Source organism: Hyperolius riggenbachi, chromosome 10 (genome assembly GCF_040937935.1).
Source record: "Hyperolius riggenbachi isolate aHypRig1 chromosome 10, aHypRig1.pri, whole genome shotgun sequence".
NCBI classification, from domain to species: domain Eukaryota; kingdom Metazoa; phylum Chordata; class Amphibia; order Anura; family Hyperoliidae; genus Hyperolius; species Hyperolius riggenbachi.
The window spans coordinates 252,773,134-252,785,577 of record NC_090655.1 but is presented as its reverse complement, the minus strand read 5'-3'; the positions used below and the strand labels follow the sequence as shown (position 1 = coordinate 252,785,577).

Below are 12,444 nucleotides of genomic sequence, written 5' to 3'. Positions count from 1 at the left end.
GTGATTTTATTTTCCATATTATGCAATTCCAGGTTTCAGGAGCCATTTTCTAATCCTGATGTTCCCAGCTGAAAGCTATTTATCTTATATGGTGCATGACATAACATTTATCTACCACACATTAAATTTAACCTGCCAACTGTCTGCCCATATGGTCATGCTGTTGAGATCCTGATGTAAAATGTTACTGGCCTGCTTAGTGTTCAGAGCCACTGGATCATTGATAAATTAACTGAAAAGGATTGGATCTAGTACTCTCTGTTTAACCTCTTCCACTCCACTGGCACTTTCTCCTCTCACTATAAACAGGACAGCATACTTCCCATGCTCACTTGACCCCTTACTGCCATTCAGCTACCACCCTATCTCCCTTCCTCCCCTTCGCTTCAAAACTCCTTAACTGTCTAGTTCACCAACACATGACCCAATAACTTGGCTCCAATTACCTGATGGGCTCCAACTATCTGTTCAACCACCTACAATCCGGATTTCATCAGGCCTATTCCACCCTCACCAAGGTTGTCAATGACCTCACGCTTGCCAAAGGAAAATACTCCAGCCTCCTCCCATCAGCATTTGACACAGTGGCTCTGAATCTCCAGATACCTCCCCGCCCGGACCCTTCATTCCTCACAGGAGACCCTTTTGTCCTCTAGCCTAGTCACTTCCTCTCACGCTCGTATCCAAGACTTCTCCCGAGCTGTCTCTTTCCTTTGGAACTCTCTCCCTCAGCCGGTTCATTAGGCCCTGAGTCTGGAAACCTTCAAATGTACTCTGAAAACACACCTGTTCAGACAAGCCTATGATTTGCTATAAGCAGCACTGAAGGCACACTGCCTCACCACTAACCCCTGTGTTTCCTTCCCTGTTTCCTCTCCACTACCCTCTAGATTGTAAGCTCGCAAGGGCAGAGACCTCCTCCTAGTGTTTCTCATACTGCTGTAATTTTAACATATGCACATGTACCAACTACAGATCAACTATGTATGTATTTGTATTTATTCTATCCAATGTCATGACTGTACAGTGTCTTGTATTTCTTATGTATATTTGTTCCCCATTATTTGTTTGTACTATGTACAGCGCTACGGAAGATGTTGGTGGTATATAAATAATAATAAAAACTAATAATAATAATAATAATAATAACAGTCGATCACCTCCTGCTCCTCCAATCCCTGCAATCTGCAGGCATCCAAGAACTTGCTCTAGCATGGTTCTCCTCCTACCTCTTCAAACATTCCTTTAGGACTTCCTTCAATGGGCCCTCCTTAACCCCCACCCTCCTCTAGGTTAGGGTCCCCCAAAGCTCTGTTCTAAGTCCCTTGCTGTTCTCAGTTTACACCACCTCCATTTGCAAACTCATCTCCTCCCTGGCCTTCAACTACCTCCTATTCACAGATATCTCCATTGTAAGGACCTCTCTACCACCACCATGGACACCATGGAAAAGGTATCTCCCTGCCTCTTAACCATCTCATCCTGGATGTAGCCGGGTTCCTGAAATACAAACCCAGATAAAACAGAACTTCTAATTTCCCTGACCCATGCTGTCTGACCCCCCCCCCCCACACACACACACACACACTCCACAATGGGCCATATGGTGCAAAAAATTCTGCTTTGGATTTTAACTCCATAAAATGCATTCTGGGCCTCCAGTTCTCCAACAACGCGGCCGTGGCATTAGCATTTGATACCCCCATGCATGGGAAAAGTTGACACATGTTTTAGGATGTATTTTGTGGTCTAAAGACAGCATGTTGGCATTATGTGCTTTCAGTAGCATGTTTGCAGAAAAATATGAATTTTTAAATTTTACCCCATTCTTCCAATCAAAATGGAAGGAAAGACCAGAGGGCAAATTCCTCATTATACCCCCTGCCAAATACAATTGGGAGTTGAATTTTAAGATGGGTTAATTAGTGGGGACATTTAATGGTCGTGTACCTTTTACCATGCTATAAAGGAAGTATGGTGCAAAAAAACTTGTGTTATATTTTTAGTCTGAAATCAAAATACATACAGCTTTTCCTGCGGCTTCCAATAATACCAAATTGGAAATAAATACACAAATTTGGTGCCGCTACACTCAAGATACAATGAAAAGTTAGTTTTAGGGAAAAAATACATGTTAAAGAGAACCCGGTGGGAATTACTTATGCTATTGGGGCACAGAGGCTGGTTGTGCACACTAAGATCAGCCTCTGTTGCCCCATGGTGTGCCTACATGTCCCCCCTGCGCGCCGCTATACCCCCCGCAGTGATGGCGACACGCAGCGCGTCGCCTGCACAATGTTTACCTAAGCGCTGTCTGTCAGCGCCGCTCCCCTGCCTCCTCCGCATCGCTGCTACCCGCCCGCGTCACTTCCCTCCTATCAGCGGGAAGGAAGGGACACGGGCGGGTGCGCCGATGCGTAGGAGGCGGGGGAGCGGCGCTGACAGACAGCGCTTAGGTAAACATTGTGCTGGAGACGTGCTGCGTGTCGCCAGCACTGCGGGGGCTATAGCGGCGAGCAGGGGGGACATGGAGGCACACCATGGGGCAACAGAGGCTGGTCTTAGTGTGCACAACCAGCCTCTGTGCCCCAATAGCATAAGTAATTCCCACCTCGGGTTCTCTTTAACTCCCCTTTTAAAATATTACCTTTTTTTCCATTTGTAAGATTAAATATTTGACATTAGAAAAAAGCCCAATCTGTTCCAAGAAAAACAATACCAAGACTATTACCAGAAGAACTATGAGCTGTGAAATATTCACACCAATAGCAAAAATAAAAAAATGCTCTGGCACTGAGAGCTGCTTTCACTGGCAGTAGCAAAGTGGTTAATGCAGATTACTCACCTGTTCTACCCTCTGTAACAGTGTCCTCCTCCTCTTTACTAGTCCTCATCATGTCACCCTCCTCCATAGACTGCTGATCACTCCTTGTGTATGTCTCCTCTTCTTCCTCTTTCAATGTCCACGTCATGTCACCCTCTTCCAAAGACTGCTGATAACTCCTCACATATGTCTCTTCTTCTTTTATAATTGTCCTCACTATGTCACTGTCTTCCATAGACTGCAGATCAATTCCCGCATACGTCTCTTCTTCTTCCTCTTTAATGGTCCTCATCATGTTACCCTCCTCCATAGACTGCTGGTCATGCCTTGCATACATCTCCTCTTCTTCCTCTTTAATAGACCCCATCATGTCTCCCTCCTCTGCAGACCACTTACCACTCCTCACATATGTCTCTTCTTCCACTTTATTTGTCCCCCTCATGCCACCCTCCTCCATAGACCGCGGATCATGCCTCACATACATCTCTTCTTTTTTCTCTTTATTTGTCCTCATCATGTAATTCTCTTCAATAGACTGCTGATCACTCTTCATATACATCTCTTCTTCTTCCTCTTTATTTGTCCTCATCATGTCACCCTCCTCCATAGACTGCTGATCACTCCTCACATATGCATCTTCTTCCTCTTTACTTGTCCTCATCATGTCACCCTCCTTCATAGACTGCTGATCACTCCTCACATATGTCTCTTCTTCCTCTTTATTTGTCCTCATCATGTCAACCTCCTCCATAGACCGCTGATCACTCCTCACATATGTCTCTTCTTCTTCCTCTTTACTTGTCCTCATCATGTCACCCTCCTCCATAGTCTGCTGATCACTCCTCACATATGTCTCTTCTTCTTCCTTTTTACTTGTCCTCATCACGTCACCCTCCTCCATAGACTGCTGATCACTCCTCACATACGTCTTTGCTTCCTCCTCTTTAACCACAGCACCTCCATGTGTACATTCTCCACCCTAAGTGCACAAAGGGTCATATCCTATTAACATTTCTCCTGTGTTTTCTCCAAGGAGATACAGTATTTTCAAACCTTAACAATAAAATGCCTTTAAAGGAGTTGCGAGGTGGTCAAAATAACAAATTAAGCTTTACTTACCTGGTGCTTCTTCCAGCCCCTAGAAGGCATTGTGTCCCTCATCGCAGCTCCAGTCTTCTCCTGGGTCCTGCTGGCAGCCTCTGAAGGATCAGCGAACCGAAAGTCACCATCTTCTGTGCATGGGCCCACATGACCTGTCATCGGTCCTTTCCGATCCTTCAGAGGCTGCCAGCAGGACCCAGGAGAAGACCGGAGCTGCGGTGAGGGACACAATGCCTTCTAGGGGGTTGGTAGAAGCACCAGATAAATTAAACTTAATTTCTTATTTTCACCTAGTAGCTCCTTTAAAGTGGAATATAACTGACATAACATTCATAAAAATGAGTTTTCTTACTTTTTACCACCCATACAGTTACCATATTTGCTTTTGTGCACAAGTAATGGTTGTCTGATTACAAATTACATTGTCCAAAGTACAGTTTATCTGCTCTGAAAGCTGCCATTACGTTTTTGAAAAGCTGCTGTATTTATATATTAACATCTATTGATTAATCAGTGAAGCAGAGATAGATCAGTTTCTGCACTTTGCTAATGTTTACTAATAGCAGCACCATAGTTTCACACCAGTCTTCTTAAAACACAATAAGTCTTTATTAAATTCCGCTAAACAAAGAAACCCATAACCCCACATAAAAATGAGCCACATTAGGTGTAGTAAGCCTAAAAATACACAGCCAGCTATGTCATCCACACTACACACATACACATCGGGCACGCATACAGAATGTCCAAAAGCTCCCGAGAGTTTATGAAGGGGGTGCCCCAATTGCAGATACTCCTAAGGAATGGAACCACAAACTGTAGCTGTCCTTAGTGTCAATAACCACAGAACATAATGCGTCTAGATGTTGAGCACATACATGGAAAAACCATCCTGGTCACTTTAATAACATATCTGCTGATCTTGCAAGCATATCACGATGCAGTCCAAGCAGGATCAATTAGCAAGCGTGCCAGTATGCAGTTGAAGCAGTGTAATGTGCGCTGTTATCGGCGGGGAGGACAGGCATGCAGAATAAGGGTACTAAGTGTAGCTGCCTCAGAGGGCTCTCACCACCTCCATTAGGTTGTTTTCAGCACTTGGGGTCCCCCTCTGGCCACTTGCCACTACAGCGAATGGCTGTCTCCTTCCCATAGTTCACGCTGCGGCGCTCGTCTCCCGCTTAGACATCTCAGTCTGGTGCGGATGACATAATTGGCTGTGTATGTTTAGGCTTACTACACCTTATGTGGCTCATTTTATGTGGGGTTATGGGTTTGTTTTTTCAGCAGAATTTAATAAAGACTTATTGGGCTTAATTCACTAACCGGCTATAAGTGATAGCGCTGGAGTGAACAGCCGCTTAGTGCCCCATAAGTAGCTTTGCGGGCACTAATAGTCCCGCAAAGCTACATCAAGCACAAGACCACCCACATCGCACGCAGCGCAGCGGGACAGTAATAGTGCGCGGTGCGACGATAACGTCGCACCCACTGCCTTGTAAACGTTGCACCCGGTGCGATGAAAACGCGCTTCGGGGGAACCTGATGTGCCGTTTTCGTCGCATTTACAAGGCAGCGGGTGCGACGTTATCGTCGCTCTGCGCACTATTACTGTCCCGCCGCGCTGCGCGTGATGTGGGTTAGTGAATCGAGGCCATTGTGTTTTAAGAAGACTGGTGTGAAACTATGGTGCTGTTATATGTGAATTCTTCACACTAAGGCTCCCCTATACGGGTTGTTAATTTATACTTGAGCGCTTGATACTGTTGTTGGAATACAATGTTTACTAAACGTATCTGACAAAGGAATGTAAACAAAATATAATGTCACTGTTTCAGATGCAGCCAGAAACTGCCCACAAAAGCAAGAAGCTTTACAATTAAGAACAAAGTGCTGTGTTTAACTGTCTGAATGCTGTTCTGCTACAATATTTTTGCGGTAGTAGGTTTAAGGCTGTAAATTATTTTTTAGATCAAAGAAGAAATTATGAGTTTCATACCACTTTAAATATCCCACAAAGCAATAAAATACTCAAAATAAGCTTAATATTACTTTTTACCTTCTTTTTAGTACTTTTTTCAATTGCTGAGTACTGAGAAGTTAATTGTTAGATAAGAGGAAAACTCAAGAAAAAAAGAAATTTGGATAATGGCTAAAGTGAGAGATAATGTAAAATGTGAACGCAGATAACAGCATAAGCTGAAGGAAAGGATTTATCGTGGTTTGGAGTCACTGGGGACACTCAGCCCCACCTACCTGATAATGGTGGGAGATGGTGCAATCTTCTTGTGGATGATGCAGGGAATAAAGAGGACCTGTACATCTCTTTGGTGGGTTTCTGTTATTGGATCCATCTGTAGGAGACACACACACTGACTTGAATTTGTTGTCTCTTATCTGTTTATCAGAGGATGGGGAGGGAATCTAGGCGGACCCTCAATACTGCTCTCTCCATTACAAGACATGAAAGTCTCCTCTTACCTGGTGATGTGAGGGACAGCTGATTCTCCATCATGGTGTCCTTGTACAGGTCCTTGTGTCCTTCTATATACTGCCACTCCTGCATGGAGAAATAGACACACCTTATAGGAACCTGACACACACAATGATACAGTCACCACACAGACACACCCCTTATGTTACTGGATAATATCCCATAATTCCAACCATCACTCACCTTTCCAGTCAGCAACTCCATCATCATCCTGGTTACATCCAGAATCTTTTGCTTGTTATGTACATCAGATATCAGGAAGTGAGGTGGGGGCACTGTGATGGTCACATGATCACCAGACTTCACTGGAGAAAAACTCTGTGTATAAAAAGCAACAATAATCTCACATGACTCTCATTGAATCCTCCTAACCTCTTCTGTCGGCTGTGTGTTTATATGAATGACATGTGACTTCCCAGAATCCTCCTCACCTCTTCAGTCAGCAGATAGATGATCTCCAGGGTAAGGTTGAATATCCTCTCGGTCATGTGACTCTGGTCCTCATCCATCCTCAGCGGTCCGCTTAGTGCCTCCCAATCTGCTTCAGCCCACAGACCATCCAATCTCATGGATGCAATTAATGCAACCACTAGAATTGGGAAAACAGACAGGCCAGGAGGAAACGTGTGACAAACACAACACTTTACTACATACAATTTCGGTAAAAGGCTGCCACTACCTCTATTGTTCGGGAAAAGAGGAACCAGCTGTCCAGTCTGAGCTAAGAAGAAAGGGTTAACAATGTATTCTTACTGAAACAGCACAATACTTCAGGCAGCGAATCTTCAGAAAGGCCAGGATTCTGTCTGCAGTGCTCAAAGCAGGTAAATAGCTGAAAAAATGACTTATAGTGGTACCTTTAATTGCAATACAAATATTTCATGTCTACAGAAAAATGATTATGAGTAATAATTATGAAAAAGGTAGCCACAGTATGAAATAAAAAGGAGAAAATAAAGAAATTAATACTTAGAGATTAGAAATGTTGAGTCCTTTGTGGAAGTCCAGAAAGTTGTTATGTTTGAATGACAACTGTAACGGGAGGGATGTGGAGGCTGCCATATTTATTTCCTTTTAAAGGATACCTTAGTGCTAAAAATATGACAAAAATAACGCCTAATGTGTGTGGGGAGTAGTGCACCTCCCTTGCCCTGATGTCAGCCTCAGTTTCCCTGCAAAGTGGACTGTTCCAAAGTCCTGGTCAGCAGGATCGTGCCCTCTGTCCTGGACATACTACGCTGCGTATGCGCAGTATGTCCATTTGGGCACCTTGTGACCACGTGACTGCACCCCCCGCTGACCTCAAGCCCAGAGCGCGCTGGGTACAACTTCCTGTGGTAGTGCGCGCATGCGCTGACCTAGACATTCAGAATGGTCTGCTTTGCAGGGAAACTGAGGATGACGCCAGGGAAAGGGAGGGGTGGTGAGCCTCTGCACCACTCCCCACACACAGAAGGCATCATTTTTGCCATATTTGTAGCGCCAAAGTATCCTTTAAACAAAACCTGTTTCCTGGCTATCCTGCTGATCCTCTGCATTCATTACATTTAGCTATAGACCCTGAACAAGCATGCAGCAGATCAGGCATTTCTGACATTATTATCAGATCTGACAAGATTAGCTGCATGATGGTTTCTGGTGCAATTCAGAACTACAGCAACCAAATAGACGAGCGGGGCTGTCAAGCAACCGGTATTGTTGAAAAGGAAATAAATATGGCAACTTCCATATACCTCTTACTTCAGGTGTCCTTTAACCGCTTCCCGTCCGCCTAATGCAGGATGGTGGTGGGACAGTGGCTCTCTCGGGTCACAGAGATGCCATATGGCATCATTTTGTGAGGAGTGAGATTTAAAGGGAGCTTGCATGAGCATAAGCTCCCGTCACTGTACACAGCGGGCTCCAATGATCAGCCTGCCAGCAGCTGCTGGTTAGAGCTGGCAGGCTGTTTTTTTTAGTAATTAAACAAGACTGTGGAGACGGTATGAAAATCATCCGACTCCAACTCCTCAGTTTATGTTACCACAGACTATGACTCCAACGCCAGGTACCCAAAATGGCTCTGACTCCTTGACTCTGACTCCTTAGTCTAATACTTACCAGGGCTGTTGATTTGGTACAAAAATCATCTGACTTCGGACTCCTCAGTTTATGAAACCACTGACTCCTACTCCAGGTACCCAAAATTGCTCCGACTCCTCGACTCCGACTCCACAGTCCTGTATTTAACAATAAAAGTATTTATATAGCACTGACATCTTACGCAGTGCTGTACAGAGTATAGTCTTGTCATCTTAACTGTCCCTCAGAGGGGCTCACAATCTAATCCCTGCCATAGTCATATGTCTATGTATGTATTGTGCAGTGTATGTATCGTAGTCTAGGGCCAATTGGGGGTGGGGAGAGAGTAAAAAAATAGGTTTTTTGCAACAGTTGTTGGTCCTTTTTAATTAATAAAAAAAATAAAAAATAGCAGCTGCAATCAGATACCACCAAAAGAAATCTGTTTGTGAGAAGAAAATGAGGTAAAATTCATTTGGGTGCGAAGTTGTATGACCGAGCAATAAACTGTTCAAGTTGTGAAGTGCCGAATTGCAAAAAATGGCCTGGTCACTACGGGGGTATAACCCTCTGGGGCTCAAATGGTTAAGAGTGGTTAGAGTCACGGCTCAGGCAAGCTATCTCCATGGGCTCTTTTGGAAGTTGCCTGTTGGATGGAGAGTGGGAGATTGAAGATGGCCACCAGGCCTGTCCTTCCGAAGAATCTGCCTGGGGAGGCGGGAGCCCGAGTCCTGCCCCTGCTTTAGGCTCATCCTCCCACTGCATGCTGTAAGTGTGGAATGTATGATCACTCATATTCCGGGCTTGGCTCATCGCCTTCCTACGATAATACCATATTCATGACTCATGGAAAATCTGCACTCTTTTGACACCACACATGATTGTACTGTATGAAATAATAAACTATTAAAGGGGACCTGAACTCAGCACCTCCTCTCTGCTTCAAAAGATAGGCAACCTTTAAAGAAAAACATTTCATTGTTATAGCTGATACAAATCCTGCAATAAACCTGCAGTGTTTCTACTTACTGCTTTCATGGAAGCAGACATATTGCTAACATCCCGTTTTTACAAATTAGCTGCTCTGCCGTGGCAGGTAGCTGACACGGCTGAGGGATCAAATTACAACTTGTGATTAGTCATAGATGACTCACATATTAGTAGCACCTAAGTAACATATTTACTTTGTAATTTACTAATTGCTATTAGTAGTAAAAATGTTTCTGTACCGTGTTAGCCAAACAATATATGTAGGTAGAAAAAAACAAAGTCTTGTAAAAGTAATACCTTTTAATGGCTAACTGATTAACAAGATTAAAGACACTGAGGAAGATATCGAAAGCCCTGCAACCGATACTTCATAAAGACAAACGCCTGAAAGAAGTTTTTCCTGATTTACCACTGCTTGCTTTCAGACAACCTCCCAATTTGAGACAAATGATTATCAGAAGTGCATTATCTACACCAGAAACTCCAGGCACATTACCCTGCAATAACGCAAGGTGTGAGACCTGCCCTTATATCTTGTGCACAAGCCAAATACAAATACCAAACTCACAGAAATATCATCAAATATCAGACCAATTTTCCTGTGAGTCATCCAATGTTGTATACATGATACGCTGCATGAAATGCCCCCTCAAGAGGAATCTATATAGGAGAAACAGGACAAAAACTGCGCACAAGAATGAACCATCACCGCTTTAAAATTAATGAGGGTAAAATGGACACACCAGTGGGCCAACACTTCTGTGAACCAGGACACAGCATGCAAGATCTAAAAGTATTTATTCTTAAGGGTAACTTCAAAAATGAACAAGCAAGAAAGATTTCTGAGTACAAATTTATGAAAATGTTCAAGACATTAACAGAAGGTTTAAATTGTGGAATGGGATTCATGACTCCTTATGTAACATGATTGACTTGGCTTCACTATCTTCAGAAACCTGCTAGATTTCATGTTTGCTTGCATAAGCTCACTGGCTCCAGCCTGCTGATCACCTGACATCTAACTGCTAAACAGCAACCAGTACAACTGCCATCTTCATGCAGCTTCCCTGCATCAGTGTTTTACTACAGCTAACATCTAGAAATATGCCTGAAGAAGGGGACTAGTTCCCAGAAAGCTTGCATTATTTAACTTTATCAGTTAGCCATTAAAAGGTATTACTTTTACAAGACTTTGTTTTTTTCTACCTACACTAATTGCTATTGAAATTCTGGCTTTTGTTTCACGCTGGTGGCCTGTCTGTAATTTCAAACAAAGTTGTAACACCTACAAGTTTGTTTGACTTGCAGGAGACTCTAGTGACCCACCCCCCTGCTTAATTGTAAATTGTCTGCCAGGCCATCCTGATTACTCATTTGCTCTGATGGTGTGTGTATATCAGGAGGCCTGCTAGTCGGTTCGGCCCGACTTCGGTTCGTCTTCTAAGGGTGGAAATTAACCAGAATTTACCAGAATTCCACAGCAATTCAGCAGAATTCAGCATTACACCAAGGTAACTTCCTCGACCTTTTAGCCTCACCTGCATTCCTGATCACTATCCAAACCTTACACACATTTCTTCCTCTCTCCTACTCCATGCATCTTCCACCATTCTCTACACTTCTACCTCAGTCCAAACCACCGCCAGCCTCATCACCACACAACGTAATGTACCCCTTCCCCCTGCCTTTTTCCTGGCTCACCCACACTTCACCCACCATATTCCTCCCAACCCTTTGCCACCCCTCCACCACTACCACATGCTATTCCTCCACCTGCTTCTCCAGCTTGTCCCATTACTTTCTCCCTCCATCCTCTACCCAACCATCCCAAGACCCCCACTGGTCCCTAAACTCCCAGCCACCCCCCTTCCAGCCCCTCCACACTCCTCTTGCATCTGCAGACCACACCATAATAATCTCATTCCCATCCATACAACCTCCAGGCACTCTCTCCCTCTGTTTTGTGGTCTATGGAATGCCAGATCTGTCCGCAACAAGCTCACATCCACCTATGAGCTCTTCCTCTCCAAATCCCTCACCTTCCTCGCCCTCACAGAGACATGGCTCACCCCCTCTGACTGTTCCGCAGCCGCTGCTCTCTCCTATTGGGGACTGCACCTCAGTCACACCCCCAGACCTGACAACAGGACTGGAGGAGGGGTGGGTATGCTTCTTTCCGCATCCTGCACCTTCCGGGTCCTATCACCACCCCCTTCCCTGCACTTCTTATCCTTTGAGGCCCATGCAATCTGCCTGTACCAACCTCTCCCAGCCATCATTGCAGTCCTATATCACCCCACATCTGCTGCAAATTCACTCTTCCTTGACACATCCTGTCATCTGACCTTGGCTCCCCCACATCTTGTCATCTGACCTCCCCACCATCATACTTGGGGATTTCAACGTATCTATCGATGAGCCTATCTCCCCTGCAGCCAAACAGCTACTCTCCCTCACCAAATCCCTTGGTCTCTCTCAGCACACAAATTCCCCCACCCACTGCGCTGGTCATACTCTTGACCTCCTATTCTCAAAGTCCACCTCCCTCAGCAACCTGGACATCGCACCTTTCCCTATTTCCGACCATCACCTCCTCACCTTCACCATCTCCCCCATCAACAACTTCTCTCCCCACCCCTCAGCCTGGTCGATGGCAGAGAGACCTACGTAATCTCAGCCCAAATGTCCTAGCAAGTCCCCTTCTCTCTCTCCTCCCACCTACCCACCCTCACATGCCCCAATGAAGCGGCTGCACAATATAACCTTGCCCTCTCATCTGCTTTAGATCAAGCTGCCCCCTCAATCTTCCGCCCTAACAAGCCCCCCCAACCCCCAACCTTGGCACAACACCCACACACGTAACCTCAGGAAAGAAACTCGAGCAGCCGAACGGAAATGGAGGAAATCACGTCTCAATTCTGACTTCCTAGATTACAAGGCCAAACTGTTACTCTTCCACACTGCCCTCTCTGAG

The 12,444-nt window shown here is 44.8% G+C and overlaps 1 protein-coding gene across 1 annotated transcript in view; it reads right to left on the bottom strand.

Moving 5' to 3' along the window:
* LOC137537101 (zinc finger protein 850-like) overlaps positions 1 to 12,444 on the bottom strand; it is an 82,542-nt gene that overhangs the window by 23,094 nt on the left and 47,004 nt on the right. The window contains exons 4-8 of the mRNA XM_068259240.1: positions 6,851 to 7,008; positions 6,603 to 6,737; positions 6,407 to 6,485; positions 6,182 to 6,279; positions 2,846 to 3,803 (exon numbers count right to left, since the gene is read on the bottom strand). Coding sequence (XP_068115341.1) covers positions 2,846 to 3,803; positions 6,182 to 6,279; positions 6,407 to 6,485; positions 6,603 to 6,737; positions 6,851 to 7,008 — 1,428 coding nt within the window. The remainder of the gene's footprint in view (positions 1 to 2,845; positions 3,804 to 6,181; positions 6,280 to 6,406; positions 6,486 to 6,602; positions 6,738 to 6,850; positions 7,009 to 12,444) is intronic.